This window comes from Xenopus laevis, chromosome 3L, assembly GCF_017654675.1.
Source record: "Xenopus laevis strain J_2021 chromosome 3L, Xenopus_laevis_v10.1, whole genome shotgun sequence".
Lineage (NCBI taxonomy): Eukaryota > Metazoa > Chordata > Amphibia > Anura > Pipidae > Xenopus > Xenopus laevis.
The window spans coordinates 22,718,163-22,740,520 of NC_054375.1; the positions used below are offsets into that span (position 1 = coordinate 22,718,163).

The 22,358-nt window shown below is 38.3% G+C and overlaps 1 protein-coding gene across 7 annotated transcripts in view; it reads left to right on the top strand.

The window, feature by feature from the left end:
* gria1.L (glutamate receptor, ionotropic, AMPA 1 L homeolog) overlaps positions 1 to 21,251 on the top strand; it is a 145,867-nt gene extending 124,616 nt beyond the window's left edge. For 3 of the 7 annotated variants that reach the window (XM_041584818.1, XM_041584821.1, XM_041584822.1), the window contains 3 exons: positions 11,277 to 11,391; positions 18,436 to 18,570; positions 19,067 to 21,251. In XM_041584818.1, the coding sequence (XP_041440752.1) occupies positions 11,277 to 11,391; positions 18,436 to 18,570; positions 19,067 to 19,255 (439 nt within the window). In that variant the 3' untranslated portion in view covers positions 19,256 to 21,251. Of the gene's footprint in view, positions 1 to 10,055; positions 10,171 to 11,276; positions 11,392 to 18,435; positions 18,571 to 19,066 lie in introns of those variants that run through there. The other 4 variants (XM_041584819.1, XM_041584820.1, XR_005965996.1 and 1 more) reach the window with 3 other exon arrangements.
* Positions 21,252 to 22,358: the final 1,107 nt, after the last annotated feature.

The following is a 22,358-nucleotide window of genomic DNA, read 5'->3' on the forward strand; positions in this document are numbered from 1 at the left end:
TTCCCAGCCAGCTTTGGCATTAACAAGTTCTCGCATTGGCCTCTTATTCCTGTGATGCATAGGAATATGCATATGTAATAAAAATTTTAGTCAAACCCAATGACCATTTATACATTTTTAAGAAAAAGGGAGAAAAAAAAGAGGAAAAGAAAATGAAAAAGAAAAGAAAGAAAGAAAGAAAGAAAAGGAAACTTAGTGAAAGAGAAAAACAAAAAATTACTATATATATAACACGTAAATATAAGCATTCTAACAATTCTTACCCAGTTAGCTATGAGGTTTGTTTCATGGCATAAAAATTCTTTCCTTTTTCTCCGTAATAATAAAACAGTACCTTGTACTTGATCTCAACAAAGCTATAATTAATCCTAATTGGAAGCAAAACCAGCCTATTGGGTTTATTTAGGGGCAGATTTATCAAGGGTCGAATTTGAGGGTTAGTAAAACCCTGGAAGTAAAATCCTTCGAATTCGAATATCGAATTCGAAGGACTTTAGCACAAAAGGTTCGATCGAACGATCAAATAAAAATCATTAGAGCGAACAATAAAAAAGATTTTAAGCGATCGATCGAATGATTTTTATTCGATCATAAAAAGTGCATCTACAATGTCCCAATAGGCTAACATTCAATTCATTAGTAGAACAAAAATAATGAAGACGCGATGCCAATGCGGGTGGTGTACTTAAAGTTCCTTCAAGGCTTTAACTTCAACATTCAATTCGGTAGCTTTTATTTGGCGAAATATTGAGTCGAAGGATTTTTTAAAGAGACAGTACTTCGATTATCGAATGGTCGAACGGTCGAACGATTTTTACTTTGAATCGTTCGAATCATTCGATTCGATCGAATTTGACCAATTCGATGGTCAAAGTACCCAAAAAATTACTTCGAAATTCGAATATTTTTGGATTCGAACTATTCACTCGAGCATAGTAAATCTGCCCCTTAATGTTTACCTGATTTTCTAGTAGACTCGGCATGAAGATCCAAATTATGGAAAGATGTGTTTTCGGAAAGCCCCAGGTCCCGAGCATTCTGGATAGCAGATACCATACCTGTATGTGCCATTGGGTAAACTAAAATAGAAAATTGCCATTTTACGTACTAAGGGCCATTCCCCTGGGATCATATTATTCACGGTGCACACAAAAAAGCATTATCATGCTACTTCCTCAGCCTTATCTTCAGAAAGGCATGAATGTAAATCTAAAATTAAAAATGTCATGCATATTTATAGTGGTCAAGTGGGCAATGATAGCCACGCATACTTTTTTCTTACAAAATTATAAAGGCTTCAAAAACAAAAAAGAAGGCTCTACAATAGTAATATGACATTATAAATTCCATAAGTGTAGTTCTCTATCAAGCTGACTTCTGCAATCCCGATGAAAGAGATGTAAATGATTTTATTTTTTCCAAAGACAGCACAAATTGCTTTATGTGAGACGTCTATGTCTGTGTGTAAACTGCAGCAGCAAACATTTCCCAGACATATGCTCCTGTCCTGTTTGTCTTATGAAATGCATTCAATGCCTGAAGCCATAGGAAATAAACTGTCTGGTTGAGGCTGTACATTTATTAAAAAAAAAAGCCATACAGTAGAGAAGCGGATATATAGGTGGGAATAATTTGGTGGATGTTTTGGCTTTGATGCGACCATTAACCCTGTATGTGGTTTTGATTTAGGGTAAGATAGGGGGTCTTATTAATAAATACTAATACTGCTGCTGCTGATGATGATGATGATGACGATATGAAAAGATTAATTTGCTATGGTTTACTTGTACCTAAAATAGTGTGCTTATCTTTGCATTTATTGGATTGATATGTACATACTACTCCCTATTGGACTTTGTACTACTGTTGCGTTTTAGATATGATGTAAATGTAGCGGATACTGTCTCTTTAAGTCTCTTACACCTTTTTGTTTCTTTTTTCTATTTTTTTTTCTGCTTTTCCCATATTGACTGTTTTCCCTTGAAATACCTACACAGATTCTGCCTATAATTAAGTGCCCACTACAAAAGGTGTAGTGTATAGGGAGATACTGATGGTTTGAATGGTAGTTATATACATCTTTTTTTTACTCTTATCTTGTGTGGCCTTTGTCGATTCCTTGAATGCCTGAGTGCCCATTTTTGCTGCTGATAAGATTGTTGCTCCCTGTGCACCTGGACCATTCTTTTCACATGGTGAATGCTTCCACAGTAAACAAATGTCAAAAATGCAGGGCAGAACTAGAGGTAGGCAGAGTAGGCATGTACCTAGGGCGCAAAGCTGGGGGGGGGGGGCGCCAGGCACGTACCTTCTCTGTCGCCTACCCCAAGTCTGGTCCCCGCTCCCACTGACTATTGCTTTGTCTAATGCGATCCATTTCACACATGCGCGCACTAATGCTAATCCACACAGGCGCCAATTCCCACAAGCGCATGCTCATCCTGCACGCTCAGCCAGCCAGGTTGCCTAGGGTGCCTGGCCAGCCTGGCCCGGCACTGCAAAAATGGGGTATAGGTGCACCAGCCACAGACCCTCAGCACAAGGAGTCCAGGACCACCAAAAGGGACCAGGGACCTTTCAAAGCATGGCACTAACAGAAATATACCATAGGCTTGTGCTTCGCATTGCTGAACAACAAACCAGCCTGTGGTATAGTTCTAGCAGAGCCAATTTAGTGAAAACTGCCCAGGCCTTGCAATGGTCCAGGGCATGGTTTAAGGTTAGCAATTAACATATTGCTACCTCCTTCCCCCAGTGATTTACATTTTTTGTACTTAAAAGGAGAACTAAACCCCCCCAAAGAGAAAAGCCTACCCTCCATTGCTTCCCTGCATCCTCCCCGCATAGTCCATTACGGTAAAAAGTGTCAAACTGGGAGCAGTGAAGAGGAAATTGTAATCTCCTCTTCACTGCTCCCATCACCCTCTCTTAATCTAAGCACACGATCTTGTATTGTTAAATCTATTATCCCCTCTCATCCCATCAAACAATACAATGCTCGCACTGTCAAATCTAGTTCACACCTTGTCTCACTCTCATTATTACTGTTACTTACAGCTGGGGACATCTCCCCAAACCATGGTCTAACTCACTCGTTTGTACCCTCACTTATTCCTACTCTCAGGCATTCAACAATGTCTTTTCCAGTCTCTCAGACTTTACGCACTTCTAATCCTGCAAACCTAATTCAAATAAAGCCAGCACCCTCCCTGCCGTTCTCATGTGCCCTCTGGAATGCACGGTCAATCTGCAATAAACTAACAGCAGTCCATGACCTCTTTATAGCTAAATCCCTTCACCTTCTTGCAATCACTGAAACATGGCTCTCCCCCTCTGACACTGCTTCACCTGCTGTCCTCTGCTATGGAGGCTTCTCACTTAGTCACACTCCTAGACCGGATGGCCGTCATGGCGGTGGGGTGGGATTTCTTCTCTCCCCCAAATGTAGGTTTCAAAATCTAACTACACCGACTTCTTTCTCCTTCACTTCTTTTGAAGTCCACAGCATACGTTTGTTTTCTCCAATCTCTCTGCGTGTTGCTGTCATATATCGCCCCCCTGGTCCCTACTCCACCTTCTTGGATCACTTTGCTGCCTGGCTTCCATACTTTCTATCCAATGAGACACCTGCTCTCATTTTAGGGGACTTTAACATCCCCATTGACAACTCTGCTTCTGCTGCCACCTCTAAACTTCACCTCTAACAGCTTCATTTGGTCTCTCTCAGTGGACCGACTCACCTACCCACATCGAGGGTCATGCTCTTGACCTTATATTCTGCCACTCATGCTGCCCATCCAACTTAATTAACTCTCCCTACCCTCTGTCTGACCATCATCTACTCTCCTTTCAGATACTGCTTTCATCTGCACCTTCACAACCATCTCTCTCTACCCACACGTACAGAAACCTTAATGCCTTTGAACCACAACAATTATCAACAGTATCAGCACAATCCATATCTCATATTAATACTCTCTCCTGTCCCAATATGGCAGCTTCTTTCTACAACGATGCCCTTTCAACAGCACTTGACTCCCTTGCACCTTCTACCACCCATCACAGCTGGCCGGCTAAACCCCAACCCTGGCACACTAGTGTAACATGGTACCTCAGAAGATGTAGTATATCAGCTGAGCGACGGTGGAGAAAGTCACAAACTGATCCTGACTTCATCCACTTCAAATTCATGCTCTACTGCTATAACCGAGCTCTATAATTAGCCAAAAAACAATACTTCTCTTATCTAATATCTACTATGTCCTCCAAACCACAGCAGCTGTTTGCCACATTTAACTCACTCCTATGCCCCCCTCCACCTATCAATGTTACCGCCCAAGACCTTGCTCATTTCTTTAATGAAAAAATCGATCTCATTAGGCTGAGCATACCGTCCGACAACAATCGCAGACCAACGTGCATTCCACTCACATCTACTTTGCACTCCTTCACCCCTGCAACTCTAGATGAAGTTAGCAAACTTCTAGCCTGCTCAAAACCTACCACCTGTTCCCTTGACCCCATACCCTCTCGCCTCCTCCACCCAATCTCTGATACACTCTCTCCTGCACTTACCCACCTATTTAATCTTTCACTCTCTACTGGTACCTTTCCATCATTATACAAACAAGCACTAATCACTCCTATCCTCAAAAAACCTTCCCTTAATCCCAGCTCTCCCACTAACTATTGACCGGTCTCCCTTCTTCCATTCGCATCCAAATTACTAGAAAGGCTTGTTTACAAACGCCTGATCCAGCATCTCACTCACAACTCCCTCCTCGACCCCTTGCAATCTGGCTTCCGCCCATCACACTCGACTGAAACTGCAATCACCAAAGTAACCAATGATCTTCTATTGGCAAAGTCTAAAGGTCATTATTCCATTCTAATCCTTCTAGATCTCTCTGCGGCCTTTGACACAGTTGACCACACACTCCTCCTTGACATTCTACACTCAGCTGGCATTTGGGACACTGCTCTTTCATGGTTTACATCTTATCTGTCTGACCGTTCCTTTAAAGTTTCCTTCTCTAACTCTACTTCTACTACTTTCCCACTCTCTGTTGGAGTTCCTCAAGGCTCTTTTCTTGGCCCCCTGCTGTTCTCGCTCTATACAACTTCACTAGGAAAACTTATTCAGTCATTTGGACTTCAGTATCTTTATGCTGATGACACCCAACTCTACTTGTCTACTCCTGATCTTTCTAATTCTGTCCTTTCCCAAGTCACAGACTGTCTCTCTGCTGTCTCCTCCTGGATGTCACAGCGCCACCTGAAACTGAACCTTTCTAAAACAGAACTCATTATATTTCCTCCAAGATCTTCCCCTGTCCCTTAGATATCACTCACAGTAAACAACACCACCTTTCATTCCACCACACAGGCACGCTGCCTAGGAGTTATCTTAGACTCTCATCTGTCTTTTTCACCACACATTCAAACACTTGCAAAATCTTGCAAAATTCAACTGCGCAACATTGCTTGAATACGACCATATCTCAGTTCAGAATCAACTAAAACACTGATTCAGTCTCTCATCATCTCCCGCCTTGATTACTGCAACTTACTCCTCACAGGTATTCCAACAAGTCACCTTTCACAACTCCAATCTGTTCTAAACGTGGCCGCTAGACTCATTCATCTAGCTCGCCGCTCAACATCAGCTGCTCCCATATGTATGTCCCTTCACTGGTTCTCAATCTACTCTAGAATCAAATTCAAATTACTTAAACTCACATTCAAGGCCCTTAATAATGAAACCCCTCCCTATATTTCATCTCTAATCTCCAAATACACTCCGTCACGAAACCTACGCTCTGCTTCTGATCTTCGCCTCACTTCTCCTCTGATCACTTCTGCCCATTCTCGTCTACAAAACTTCTCTCGGGCTTCTGCTTTTCTCTGGAACTCTCTGCCACAAGCTGTCAGACTTTCTCCTTCTTTCCAAACTTTCAAGCGCTCCTTAAAGACCCATCTGTTTAAAGAGGCTTATTTGATGTACCTTAATTAATCATTGCTGTATCAAAAATGACAAAATGTTTATATAATCCTAATGTCTCAATTGTACCATAACCTTTTAGTTTGTAAACTCTAATCTCTAGGTCCTTCTAACCCCATTGTATTCTGTAATCCTTATTTGTTATCCACCATTTATTCCCTGTTTGCTATAACTGCAGTAAAGCACTGCGTATCTTGACAGCGCTATATAAATAAATGATGATGATGATGATGAAACTAACTTATCCATGCAGCGTGAGAGTAGTGAAGCAGAGCTCATAGGCATTATCTTCGGCATCTTCGGACAGTTTTACTTCCCTTAGGCAGTTTACGGATCTTTCTGCTCATTTGCAGTTGTTTTTACGCGTGCAACAATTTTTCTCACTCCAAATGCATTAGTCAATGGCCGTTTTTTCTTATGGTGACTTTTTACCTCCTAATGCATTATAGTCAAGGGGCATTTTTTCTTATGGCGACCTTTTTGGTCCTAATGCATTAAAGTAATTTTTTTTTTCCGCTACTCTGTATGGATAAGTCAGTGTGACATACTGTATGTCTGTGAAACAAGACATCTTACTGATGTTTGCTTTGAATTTACAGTTTATTTTCCATTATTTTTGCCTCCCATTTACAAAGCATTCCTATTCCATCACCCTAAGCTTCTCTGACTTCTAGTCCAGTGCCATGTACAGTGCTTTATTGGAATAGATTAGGGACTTAACAAACCATTGCTGGGGTTAATTAAGGTGTGGCCTAAAATGTCACAATACTTATTTTCAAATGTTGAAACAGAAGGCAGAGTTTGGCACCCAAGAAGCACACACATCTGAAGACAAAAGCGTATTAGTGATGTGCGAATTTCTCCCGTTTAGATTCGCTAGAAAATTTGCAAATTTCCCGCGAAACAGCGAAAAATCAGTAAAACTCGAAAACTGACGCCCACGTAAATTTTCTATGTGCTTCCAAAAAGTCCCTTGTGTCAACTTTGACGCCGGCATTAAAGTCAATGGGGGTCCGAATAGTGTTGATGCGCAGCAATTTTGACGTGAACGACTTTTCGGACGCACGTCCAAAAAATGTGGAAATGTGGAGGCAAAATGTGGAAAACTGGTCATGAATTCACGCCAGGCAGATTTAGTCCCCCATCACTACTGAGTATTGCATCACCGCAGTTTTTTTCACATTTGAACAGGGAAATATTGTTTTATGTATGTGCATTATTTAATTTATATAGCGCTACTTATGTATGTAACGCTGTACAGCAGTATAATGAATTAATAGAAAAGGGGTCATTACAATAGTAAATATAAATAAATACAAAGTACAATATAATACATTCAAATGAAAACAAAGTACAGTTACAATAAATATTAATAGCTTAGTGTCAAAGACACAAGAATATGGAAGTCCCTGTCCCGTAGAGCTTATAGTCTAAGTGATTTTATATTATAGTTAATGGTATTTAATAAAGTACATATAAGTAACATAGAGCTAAAATGATGATCATTATCTTACATAACTTTGTGGCAAAAAAAGGGATAAACTATTAAACTGCTATCAGCAGGAACAAATAAGCCCTTATATATTAAGACCACCTGCCCTACAATATGTTTTATAAAAGAGACATTTATTCAACAATCCTTCAGTGCGCCTGAACAATAAAATCTTTAGCCTCTGACAACATGTGCATGAAATGGACAGCGTCTTTTTCCTGAAATATAGATTGGCTTTCCAATTAGTGCAATGTAGGTGTTTGATATTTTTCCTGTTCGATAAGAATAATATTGGCCAGGCTCTATGCATGAATCATATGTTACTATGTAAACTTGCAATTGCTTTGGAGTTATGTGTGTTCCCTATGCATTATAATGTGCTTTTTGACTGCAGTATGTTTGTTGGATTTGGGATATAGCTTTTTTCTGATTGTCCCAGTCAATTCTATTATGCTTGGTTAAGGGATCTATTATCCTGAACCCCATTGTCCAGAAAGCTCCATAATAGAGGAATGGCATTTTCCATTTTCATATCTGGAAAACACTATTCCCTAAACATTCCATATTGTAGAAACCATGCGTTTAGATTGTTTGTTGGAATGAGATACATGGCTTGTGGAACAGTTATTGGGTGCCATTGCTCATATGTGGATAACATTTCATGATTTGAGCCACTTTGCATGATATGACAAAGGGCAAACAGCCTGATCTACAGGCTTTACTGATTTTGATCAGCACTTTCCATTGAGGAGTCAGTGACGTTTCTCTTCTAGGGTGACAATTGTTGGTCCCGCATTACACACAGAGCTTCCCATTCTCCCCAGTAGAGATTGCAGCAACTGAATATTGGTTAGCAGGTTCTTCACATAAGCAATGATGACATCTGAGATGGTTGTACAACTCCCAGCTCTTGCAGTGTGAGTGTGCATAATAGCTGAAATAAACCTAATCAAACCACTCTCATGAAAATTCTTTTTTTTGGAATGGTGAAAGCAAAATGCAGTAGACCATATTATCCATTAATCAATGCAAAGCAAGATTCATCTTCCCTTCCCTTTTCTTTCTGTTAGGCCAAACCATACAAATCTTTCCTTGTAACCTCCCTATTGTCTGTGGTCCCCCATGCAGAATATTTTGTCTTTCTTTATGTGTTCTTTGTCATTAGAGAATCACTCAGAAGGATTGGTGATCCAGTTTTTAATCTCTTATTTCTTTACGCCATTGTTTTCTTAAATCAAGTGCACCTCACCCCAGCCTCCGCTGTCAGGGTTTAGAAACAAAAGTATAATAAGGAGCAAACAAATGTAATTATGCCTAAGAATACTGTGCTTTAATAAACCTTGTTGTTTGTCTATCCCACTGCAAGATCCATCCTGATTTGCAATTTAGATAAAGTAACTTAAAGTATAAATACACAGGAACAAGCCACAATTCCCTCTGTGCTGCTAATTGGCACAACAATGCTTCAGCACCTTCACTCATATATAACCCACTTTATACAGATATGATTTTATAGCAGAGCCATTAAGAGTTATCAGTTCAGTTAAAAAGATATTTTAAGGCAGTGATCCCCAACCAGTAGCTCGTGAGCAACATGTTGCTCTCCAACCCCTTAGATGTTGCCCTAGTACCAAGTAGAGCCTCCTGTAGGCTGCCAGTCCACATAGGGGTTACCAAATAACCAATTACAGCCCTTTATTTGGCACCCCAATGAGACTTTTCATCCTTGTGTTGCTCCCCAACTCTTAATAAATATATATATATATGAAAGTGGCTCATGGGTAAAAAAGGGGACCCCTGGTATAAGGTCATAGATTATTTCATATACTACACTGTCAATCTGTACATAATTTCTGGCTAGAAATAACCATAATGACATGCTTGAGGAGCATTTGAGAGGCAAAACTACCATTTATTCATTCTTAAAATTGTTCTAACCAAAATTAGAACTTACTAAAATAACTTAATTTCAGTAAACTAGAAAGTGGTAAATCACTTCTAATTAGGGGACATTCATGTCCACTTCTACTTTTAGTTAGGGAATCCTTATGTCCACTTATGTCCCTAGTTGGAGGACCACTGCCCTCTTTGCTCCTGCTCAAGTTATTAGACCTTGATAACCACTTCTTCCTCTAAGTGGTGGACCTCCATGTTCACGTTGCCTCTGGTTATGGAACCTGCTTATGATTCTTTTAGTATCTGTGTTTTTTACATCTCATTTAGTGGTTACTTATAAATAAAACAGCAATAAAATTAAATGTCTTTATGTTAAAGTATCTTCTTGACCAAGCATTCCTATTTCAATTAAAACTGTACTTATCCTCCAAATAAAAGTATCTCCAATGCAACAGGAATAGGTGTGTTTGTTGCCAAGTCTTGTAGAATGAATTTTCATGTTAGGCTCCAACTTTTTTGTGGGTGATGGTGTCAGAGCTGAAGCATGGATAGGTGCATGTGATTTAGGATGTGGCTTGCAGCTGGTTCACCTATCCTTTGTCCCATGACCTCATGAGTGATTTCTCAAGCTGTAACTTATCCAGTGTTATCTATTCATTTTCAAAGAAATCCAGTAAACCTGGCAGTGTTAAAACTGAACGAGCAGGGGCTTTTGGACAAATTGAAAAACAAATGGTGGTACGACAAGGGAGAATGCGGCAGCGGGGGAGGTGATTCCAAGGTCAGCCCCAGTAAAATAAAACTAGCGGGTAACAAACAGCATGGATAGTAACCAGCAACTGCCCTGCATGCCCTTTATGCCAGAGACCCGGCCCTGCCTTTTAAATTTCCCTTCAAAAGAAGACACCAAGGGTTCCATGGCAGCTCCATTCTCCACAAATAAAATGAGAGTAAGAATGCATGACATCATGGACACTGAACAATGGCATAACTAAACAATATAGACTAAACCATTCATAGGCAACTTTCAGTTCACTATCCTATAATCTGTAATTTCCATGATGCAAGTGCAAAGCTTTTTATATCTTATTCTGAAGAAGATGGAGGCTGTCATAAAACTACTGAAGACAGGGTCTGACCCTAATAAACTCATATAAGAAGTCTTTGAAACTCTTAGTTGGGTGCCTTGGATGACTTACTGTAATTAAGACCATGACAGCCAGTTAAATCAGTCAGACCTACATTATCAAATAAACATCTGAATGTAAAGTGACTGGACTCCTAAATTTCCCATGATTCTATCATTCTATGTAAATTTACAAAAACAGCTTTCTAAACCTTTGCCCAATCTTGTGGACTGGCTTGGGAAAATGTTGATAAGCAGATTGGATCTAATTAGGATGATGACAGCACAAAAATATTGCATGCTTGGTTACATCACCACTTGTAATTTCAGCTGCATGTAGATCAGAACACAACAGATGGAACTCTCGTGGGGCACTGCAAATTCCAATCTGTCTCCCTCATCTAGCTTGTTGAAGGGATGGAGACATTTTTTACAAAAATTTATAAAATTATAAAAAACTTCAGGGCACCGGGATAAGACATGGAGCTTAAACATTGGCAGGGGAAGGGTGTTGCTGGTTACTCAAAGTGATATAGTTAATACTCATCTGGCTTGGCTGGAAGAGAGGGGAGAAAGGGGCTCCAGGGGATGGAGGGCATGAGAGGGTTAGGGTGGTGGGTGCTCGACTGAGTATTGAAGTGTATCACTTTGTCATGGTTCAAGCATACGTTAATGAATGCCTCAATGAAATGTTGCTATGATGCTGAATAACATAAAATAACATTGGTAATGTTATTTATGTTATATCCCCTGGTTTGAAGAGGTGCTGTAAACCTAGCGGTATTGAAACTCAGTGAGCAAGGCGTCTTAGACAAGCTGAAAAGCAAATGGTGGTACGATAAAGGGGAATGTGGAAGCAAAGACTCCGGAAGTAAGGTTAGTCACCCCCAGCCACAGAGTTCCTACCTTCAATCACTTGATGCTACAGGGGCCTTCTGACTGTTTAACAGGGTTTTCATAGTTCTTTAGCTGATATGCAGTGTATTCATTTGCACGTTTCATCAAACCCAGCCTGCAGAGACTTGATTCATCAAAATCATACATGTCTGACCTTTTTACCTCTGGCTGTTGCTGAACTATAAAAATGCTAAATCAATCTGATTTATAGTTCATTATTAGCCGAAGAAATGTTAGTTATCTCTGAATCGGAACACTTTAGCTAAACTTAACTCTTTCACATAATGATGCCATAATAATTCCATCAAGTACACATATAATAAACTCTGCACTTTGTTTTATCAACCTTCTAACTTAAGGATTTGCCTCTGCAAATCAATCTAAATGTCTCTCCATATGTTAAGAGGCATCTCTTAATCTTTTCAACTGTTAAAACACACAAGCTAAAGCAGTGCTGTCCAACTGCTGAGGGCTGGCATTTTTATCAACACCCATGTTATTCCAAGAACTTTTAAGACCATATTCACATTAATGGCAGTAGTACACCAAAAAACCAATGGCTAGTTAGCTTATTGCAGAGGTATCACCCATATGTAAAAAAATAACTTCATTATGTCATATTAAGACATGCCCTTAAATCCATATGCCTCATCCTCCCATGTGGATAGAAAAGCAACCCCAGCACATAATTTAGGGAACTTAATATAATTTAATAATTTAAATTATTAATATATAATATATATAAAATAATTTAATAATTTAGTGCCTTAGGGAACCCAACCACTATTCCCACATTTTAACAAACACCCAGGACAAACCCCCACCAGGCTCACCTCTTACAGGCAATGCAGGGCAGACAGAGTAGGACACACACAGGCAGAATAGGGCAAGCAAGAAGAGTGTGGCAGACAGACAATGGCACACATGGGCAGCATAGGCAGGCAGAATATGGCAAACACAAGCAGGGTAGGGCATCCAGAGTATGGCACGCAGGCAGAGTGTGGTACACACAGACAGTGGCAGTTTAATGACATATGGGGCCCCTAGGCTACCCCCACACATGCCCCCCTTTAGGCTACTGCTGGGTCTGTATGCATTCAGATCCAGGTATGCGTGCATGCAAGCTCACTATTCCGAGTCGGGTTCTCCTTGCCTGTCTCCCTCTCCCAACAGGAGCACCTGACTGGACCCAGCAACACAAATAAAAACGACTATTAAAATAAAATAGAAATAATAATTGAAAAAGGCTAAATAGGCCCCTAGGCCTATTGAAAACTAATTGCAAACTGTTGCCTACATGATTGTAAAATTTACTTTGAATTTGAACTACCACCTTTGTTAAATAAATGCATTGTACACCCACACACACCAAAAATGACAGTATAATTTGCTACTAGTAAGTTTGCAGGTAAATATAAAACTGATTTGTGCATAAATGCAATCTTTTCCTTGCAGGGTGTCAGGTTAATAATGTAGTAACCACTCCCCAACAATTTCAGTGTCACTTTAAATACACAGATGATGCCTTAACGTGTAATGTTAATTTATATCCTGGGAGCTGTTCTGTTCTCGTATCACAAATTCAGTAATGGAACATCTGTAACACAATCTGCTCTTTGAATCAGTTCCATCTTACAATTTATTGCAAAACATTAAATATTCAGAGGGCCATTGCTGACAATGGGAGTGCTGACAGATTGGTAATAGACCAGCTCGAGAGAACGATATAAAAATTAGCTCTGGCCAAAGATAGGCAGCTGCTTCTGGTACTGAAAGGCAATTAGACAAGTAGTTATGGCACCAGTTTTCTGCCATGTACATTTGTGCACAGTAAAGTGTGAAATACATGAGATGATGTCTCCTCTTCAGTAACATTTACTGATTTACATTTACTATAGGGAAGTAAAATACTGTAGTAATGGGTGCAAAGATATTGCCCTAAAGCAACCAATTAGCAGATAGCATTTACTAATCTGCAGTTTTAAAGAAAATATCCTTCTCTTTTTACATTAACCCCTATTTTTTAAACAGATATTTGAAGCACTGTATCTATCTATCTATCTATCTATCTATCTATCTATATATATATATATATATATATATATATATATATATATATATATTTAGATATATATATATATATATATACACAAATACAAGATGTCCTCTGCAATCAACCCTTTATCAATATATTTAGGACATTGAGACATTTTGTGTCTTAAAGGGGTTGTTCACCTTTGAGTTAACTGTTAGTATGATGCAGAGAGTGATATTCTGAGACAATTTAAAATTGTTTTTCATGTTTTATTATCTGTGGTTGTGGTTTTTGAGCTATTTAGCTTTTTATTCAGCAGCTCTCCAGTTTGCAATTTCAGCAGTCTGGTTGCTAGGGTCCAAATTACCCTAGCAACCATGCACTGATTTGCATAAGAGACTGGAACATGAATTGGAGAGGCCTGAATAGAAAGATGAGTAATAAAAAGTAGCAATAACAACGAAATTGTTGCTGTACAGAGCATTTGTTTTTAGCAAGGGTCAGTGACCCACATTTGAAAGCTGGCAAGAGTCAGAAAAAGAAGGGAAATAATTCAAAAACTGTAAAAAAATAAATAATAAAGACTAACTGAAAATTTGCTTAGAATTAGTCATTCTATAACATACTAAAAGTTACCTTAAAGGTGAACTACCCATTTAAGCTACTAAAAATGCCTTATCCTTTAAACAAAGGGGTTGTTTGTCCAAATATTGCAATATATTTAAGCTGGCCAACTAAGTCATCCCATATCTGGCCAGTCCTACACTCAGTTTTCATCTGATTCATTAAGAATTCTATTGTTTCATTATACATTTTACACAGGGACTAAGTATTACCTGCAACTTACTGCTTTCAATGGTTGCAATGAGGCACAAAATTCATACAGTCTTTAAAATTAAGCACAACTTTCCCTTGTTTGTTATAGTTTATATAGGAGAAGTGGCCAGCTCCATGTTGTTGTTCCCACCCTTTCCAGCTATAGTCAGGTGATCCCAGTGGTGGCCAATAAAATGGCAACCGTGTTTGGGAGTTTTAATCTTGAAAGCAGTAAGTTGCAGGTAAAAATTAGTCTCTCTGTAAAATGTACAGTATAATGAAGCAATAGAATTCTTAATGAATGAGATGCAAGTTGAGTTTAGGACTGGCCATGCCAGGAATGACTTTGACGTAGTTGGCCAGCTTAAATATATTGTAATATATGGACAAACAATCCCTGTTTTGTTTAAAGGATAAGGAATTTTTTAGAAGCTTAAAGCTGGCCATAGACGTGCAGATTTACCTGCTATATCGGACAAATGATCGGACGTCCCAATCTCCCGACCTGCCACTAACCTTTCAGATCAAATAAAGTAGCAAAATAACAGATCAGCCGATGTTCTGCCCCTACAGCAATCGTAGGAAAGTTTATGTAAGGCAAAGCTAGTGACAGTCTCCCACTGAAAACCGTCAGATCGGCAATACATGCAGAGATATTATCGGCAGCCGAAAGAAATCTTCTAACCTGTCCGTTTGACTGAACGATGGATAAGCATGGCATGACAAATGTCGGGACACTCTACACACAGTTTGAAAATCGTACGAATCGGATCTTTGCATCTATGGCCAGCTTAAGGCTTAAGCACCAAAGAAATACCACACTCAACAGGCTGAGTCAGAATAACTGATTTTATTAAACATACAAAAGAAGTTCCAACATTCTGATCACAAAGAAATACCACACTCAACAGGCTGAGTCAGATTAACTGATTTTAATAAACAAACAAAAGAAATTCCAACATTCTGATCATATCATCGTGATCTTCCTCAGGGAAAAAACAAACAAGAGTGTAAGCAGTGTAAACCCTCAATAACCCTCCCTCTGTGCAGAAAATGTCCCAAAAACATGAACTCCATTAATTATCATGTAAACCAGAAGTGGGTGTAAAAACTAAGGAAAACCAGCCTAACCTAAAAAATAAAATAATAAAATAAAATGAAAGCAAGCGTTAACTGTAAAGACAACAAGGTGTGGGCAGTCATTTAGATCAAGCAACTGATGTTGGAATATACAAAATACAGTGGCTAGTCTAGTTCCTTGGGGATAACCAAAGGGCATTAAGGTTATCTAGATACTGCATAGCAGGTTGAAGATTGTTGTACAGGCACTGTGTCAAAAAATGTCAAAAACAGTAAAAAAAAAGATAAGGCAGAAGGGTCTTATCTGGAATCTAAAACAGAACCCAATCTCTAAAAGTGCTAAACTATCAAAATGCCCAGAAGGGACTGCACCAGTTGAACGTAAAAGTATAAGGATCTGAAAACGTAGCTATAGACATTGCAGGACATTTGCCAACGTATATCAACATGCCCCAAAGTTACATAACCATTGTAGTCATCAGAGGTCAGGTGTATTAAATACAACAAAGGAAAATGATCTGTTGAACTATACCTCTCTGTACATTTGGTATAAAAATATTGTAAAAATGGATGCAGCGTATTTATGGGGAGGGAGCATAATCCCAAAAGTTCAGCATGTGCAACCCAAACATGACGTGGAGCAAAAAAATGGGTTGAAATTGAACCCGGCCAGACCACTCGTCAAAAAGTAATAGAAAACAAAATCAGAAAATGCTGTTTATAAAGCAGTTTATATCACCCGAAAGAAATTGCACTACAGATGGATTTAGCTTCCCACCTCACACAACAAGATCTGCTGTCTTCAGCAAAAAAAAAACCTAGCCAATAAAATCTTAAGGAACACATTGAAAAAAGTATCTGCCTTCCTAGCACTGTCATGCTCTTCTTCCCCTTCCTGATCTTTGGGTTCCAGTCTCACTCTCACTGGAGGTTCTTCTCTCTGAATATTATATATTATCCCTCCAACTATGCATTTTTTCTTAGAAATGTTAGCTGCTGGGCTTCTACAGATTGTTTGCTTAATAAAATTGTCCCCATCGCCCTGCTGAAAGTTACCATTCAACTCAAATCCCATGAACATAAAGAAAAGCACAATAAACCTGTTTAATGTTAATTTAACATCATGTAAATATAAAACAAAAAAAACCACTATATAAAAAAGCACATCTTATCTCATTCATACAGCAGTTTTATACATTTACATATCTATGCACGTAGTCATCTTTATTAAGAAGTACAGAATCCCACATACTGTATAGATAAACATGTATCATTCCAACATGGCGGTGACATCAGTAATGTTAATAGTGGCCTGCGGGAATCTGTGCAAAGTTTGCACTGGAACCACCATACATTTATTGGTTGTATTTATAGAAACACTTACATGACGCATAGGTCAATTGATGACCAACATAATTCACAGAACAAAACCCAAACAAATCATACAAGACTTTTTTATCTGCAGAAATTATATTTAGATCGATCACTTTAGTCTGTGGCCCAAGTCAGTCATGGTCCACAAAAATCAGCTCAAGTCTAGCTGTAGATGTAACTAATTTGAACCCTGTTGCTTGGTAATTAAGCCCCTGAGTAAAAGACTGGCTGGGTCTGTTTTATAATTGGTATGTGGCTTTTGGGGTGCATGCATGAGTTCTTGCTGGAGGGAGGTGGGGAATGATATGTTGGTGTGCATTATGAAATGAGAAATGTTGCATCTGGGAAGGCTCTAAGCCTCTTGAAGTTCACAAGGAATCTAAAATGCCCATGTTCTGTTCTGTGTATACATATATATTATATTTATCATATATATATACTATACACACACATCATCATCATCAACTACCTTTGTAAGTAATGTTTGTTATCTGACTCCTTTCTGTGGACCTAAGTCATGTTTTATAACAGAGTTTATATACAGACAGCAATGGTACTGTGTATTAAAGGGGTTGTTCCCCTTCCAAACACTTTTTTTCCATTGCTTTCAGATTGTTCACCAGAAATAAAGACTTTTTATTCCATTAATTTCCATTTTTTTATTTTTTATCGTTTTTCCAAATTCTAAGTTGAATGTCTCTGGTGTCTCATTCTGGCAGCTCAGTAATTCAGGCGCAGACTCTAAACTGTTACAATTTTGCAACATTTAGTTGATACATTGCTCAAGCAGCATCTGTGCAATATTAGCAACTATCAAAGATAAGAAGTGTGTCAACTAAGGGGGTTATTTGATGAAATCTGAATGTATATAATATTTTATTTAACAAAAAAAACACAACTCCCATGCAACTTATTTATTAATAATAATAAACAACCCTGACTTAATCAGATTGCAGAAAAACTCTGAAACCCGAATTGCTCGATTTTTTTGAGTTTTAGCCCGAAAACCCAGAAAAAGTCGGATTTTCAGGCTAAACTCAGACAATGATAACTTCAAATTGAGATAGGTGCCTCTCCCATTGACTTATACAGGATCTGAAATAGCGGATATTCGTTTTTTTTGCAGAAAAATGCAGTTGTTTTTTATTTTTTTTTTTTCAAACTAAAAATTTGAGTTTTTGCAAAGCCTGACCAGATAAATTTGAGGTTTAGTAAATAACCCCCTACTGCTTCCAATCAACAGCTCTAGAATGCTTTTAGGTAGGATAATTCCTCACCAAGGTGACTTTAAGAAATTTACTGGAGTTTCAATCTTTAAGTTAGGGTTCCTGAACTACATTTCTGCCATCTCACCAACATCAGTTTTTTTTTTCACGTATCCTTATGTGATGGATTGCCTCTAAGTCTTTAAAGATTTTTGTACTTTCAACATTATTTCATAATTGAGCATTCCTGCCAAGCTTGTTTAAAAAAAATGGGCAATTTTATTTGAAAGAGAACTTCAAAAGGTTTAAATCCTTAAATTGAAAACCTGGAGTAACTGTAAAAAGTATAACATAGTGTCAGCCTTCTGTCTGCAGTTTGTGCTATATTCTGTGTTAGATGTTTTATGAGAATTTTGGGGGACAGACAAGACATTAAAGATATATTATATTCTCATAACATATTTCTTTTCCCCCCTCTCTCGCTTCTCCTTTCATTTCTCTTGTTGGCTACAGGATAAGACAAGTGCACTGAGTCTCAGTAATGTTGCCGGTGTGTTCTACATTCTCATCGGAGGTCTGGGATTGGCCATGCTTGTTGCCCTTATCGAGTTTTGTTACAAATCAAGAAGTGAATCCAAAAAGATGAAGGTGGCATCTAATATGAGGATATTTCTTTAATATTTGTCATATATCACATTTTTATAGGCTTACAACAACCCTACTTCTGGTGCACACACAATTGCACACAGTAAAGTGTATATTTAGTATATTGCCATATTTTACTACTGAATCAGTAGTTGAATTTTACATCTTGCATACAACATATCATCATGTCGCAGGCACTTGGCATGGGGAGCATAGGCAGATTTGAATGAAGCTTTGGGCAAGGTATACCCCCCCCCAAACTATCACCAATAACTTTCAGTCTAACCCAAAGCAACCAATGAACTGTATGCTTTCAATTCTCTAAATATTTTATATTCATTGATTGACATGCTATTAGACTTAGCACAAGCTACACTTTATTATGTAACATATGTATATACAAGCTACACTTTATTATGTAACATATGTATATACTGTATACCTGTATATATATATTTTTGCAAACTAACAGGGGATGAACCCCCTGTCCTTCTCAAAGGGTTTCTGTTTAATTCCGCAGACAACAGTCACAGAAGCAGTCCGGATGGCGACTCTACCCAGACCTTCCACAGCAGGAGGAAGTGGTGAAAACGGGAGAGTGGTCAGTCATGACTTCCCCAAAACCATGCAAACAATTCCTTGTATGAGCCACAGTGCAGGAATGGCTCTGGGAACAACTGGGTTATAATAACAGCAGACTTCACACCGCCTAGTGGATTATTGACCCTTACCCTTCCAGTGCCAAAAAACCCACAAAGGACAAATCAAATGGACTTTTTACAGCTACTCAAAGATCTATTTTTGCTTTTATTTTGTCCTTTTGCCTAAAGAAAGACATTAGTAACTGCAATAAAGAGCTGAATATTGGAAGAACGAGGAGCCTACAGTGTGGGCTGGACAACTGAATGTTATCATAAGACTCTGAATCCACTGTCCTTCAGCTCAAACATTTTAGTAAATTCAGTTGTAAATATTTTTTCAACATGTTCACAATGTTTTTTTTTTGATTATTCCCCCCTTTCATTTTCCAGTTTTAGAAATTGGATTTGGAACTGGCACTCTCGCGAAAGAATGGGAGGCATGAAAAATAAAAATATATAATGTCTGAAATCTGAATAGTAGGAATAAGGAGTGGTATATCAGGCAAAACAAGAGAAAATAATGATTTTGAAAAGTTATTACTTAAGTTCATCACAGGAGATGGCTTAGGATAGAAGCAAAAAAAAAAATCATGCATACACATATTAAAAATGCATTATAAAAAGGTTTAAAAAGCCAGAACTTGTGAGAAAATCAGGTCTAATATCATCAGGGCTCTTATATAAAGATCTGAGTATGTAGTGAAGTAGATTCCAGGAGAGGAAAGGACTTAAAGGAAAATGAGAAGTTATAAGACAAAAGTTTGCAAACAGTAAGTAGATGCTATCATAAATGTCAACTGTATGAATAATTCATCTGTTTGGCCATAAATATTGGACTTTTAATCACTCCCAGGTGGGACTTGACTAGGTATAATCAGTGCCAAAACAACCCAAATGCAGCACAGAGAAAATGCCTATTTTTTGGTACTTGGTAAAGCCATATTTTATTTCAGTCTCCCAATCCACTTTTTTTCATTCAGCTTCTAGAATTGGCAGATATATACTGGATTCAGTACGTCCCATGAAGTTGAAGAACCTATCTCAAGTACACCTGCACTGGTTAACTTGTGAATGTGAAATTGGGGGAGTTTGTTTGCCAATATTTGTATTCGACAATAAAAGGAAAGCAAATCATTTGAATGAAGAGGTGGGAATGCCATGGACTGCTGGGGACACCTAAATGGACTCAGATGACCTCTTACCTAACATCAACAGGCATTCAAGCTCGATGTATGATATATAATTATTATCATACTCCCATCCCTTTCCTAAACAACTTTTTTTTGTTCTTCAATCAAAACTGATGTCCGTGGAAAAATAACCCTTTGAAAAAGTTAGTGTTTTTGCAGTCTTTTACTTTTTATGATTCTGTTCATTCCTGTTCTGACGTGTGAAGCCTATAAAGACGACATGCTTTTCCTTCAAACCTTTACTTCAGCTCGGAAATGGGAACATATTCTTTATACTCATTCCGCAGGAATTTTGAGGAGCTTTTCAGCCATTTGAGTCAAGGTGCCATAAAGCAGTCTGCTACCTTTGGGCTTGAACTCTGAATTGTAAAATGTGCATTACGTGAAGATTTTCTGTTTTGCACAGAGAGCATTGTTTACTCATTGACTATGAGACTTGAATATAAGCGCCTACAGAAAGAACTACAAATTAGCACTGGAGAAGTTGAGTGTTTACTCGTAGTTTGTATTTTTACTACTTTCTTAAAAACAGCAGTGCAGAGACAAGTTTGGTTTTTAAATCTGAGCTTGTCATTCACATGTAACCCCCCCCCCAAACCTTTCAGGCATTTCATTCTGTTTTTTTCCTATTTGATACCTGGATATTTTTTCCAAAAGTCTGTATTTGTTTTAGCTCTGATGTCAAAAGTGCTAAGCGAGATTCTGTTTGGTCAAAAAGAAGCATCTTTTTGTTTTATAGTTGTGTTGGAAGGAAGTGATTACTCTTTTCAGCATCTCTTTGCTTCTTATGTATCTCCTTTTTTGTTTTCTTTTTTTTCTTTTAATTAATATAAAATGGACGTGTTCTCTTTCACTGATGAGTGCCCACTTGATCCTTTCTAGTCAGGAGCTTGTGTATGTGTATGGGTGATGGTTTTAGACAGTACATAACCAGAGAAAATTGCTTACGGTGAAGTCACACTTTCTATTACTCAGAACATCATTTTGATCTAGATCTGTTGTGAATAGGATATTTTGACTCTACTGTATAGTAAAAAATGTGGCTTGGTTTGAAATATGTTTGAAAAAAGTTGCAAAAACATGGCCATTGACTTTAATGCTTTTGGCAAATTTTTTGCCATTTGCCATGAATTTTCTGTGAATCGAAATGGTCACAACAGGGGCATAATTATAGAGGAAAAGGACCTTGTAACTACAGGGGGGGCTTGTGGTAGTGGTGTGGCCTGACTGGAGAATGAGCACGATACACAGGTGAAGGTGACTGAACGAATTTTCTGAAAGCTACAGGACTAGTGGTAGAGGGGGGATGACATCAATATATTAACATGATTTTCAAACCTGTCTGATAGATATCTGACTGATTTTTGAAATGATATCTGTTGGACTGGAAATCATGAGCTCACCATACAGGGGGCAATAAGCTGCTGGCCAGTGTTGCATTGTACACAGTGTAGTGACCCAGGCACTGATGTAATTAGTTACTGAGGACCAAAGCAAAGTCTTTTAAGGGAATCAGACATTTTTCACAAACATACTGAAGGGGTTATTTACTAAAGTCCAGTCTGGCTTTTTGGTGCAAAACATTTTTCGGATTTTTTATTTTAAACCAAAATTTTTGGGGATTTATTAAAGTACAATGCTGCAAAAAGTCCAAATCAGAAAATCCACCATCTCAGACCTGCTGGATGGAGTTGTATATAAATCTGTGGGAGAGGTCCCTATCCTATTTGGAAGTTTTTGTAGTCTGCGCTGGGATAAACCTGAAAATCTGACTATTTCAGGCTTTTCGGGCAAAAATCCCAAAAATTCTGGCTTTTTGGGAAAAAGACAGAAAAAAAGTCATACAATTCGGAAAAAACGGACGATTCAGGTTTTCCCCTGATCTGATTAAATCATGCTTTTTTAACAATAAATAAGGTTCAATCATGGATTCTAGTTTGGTTGAACTTTTTTTATTTAA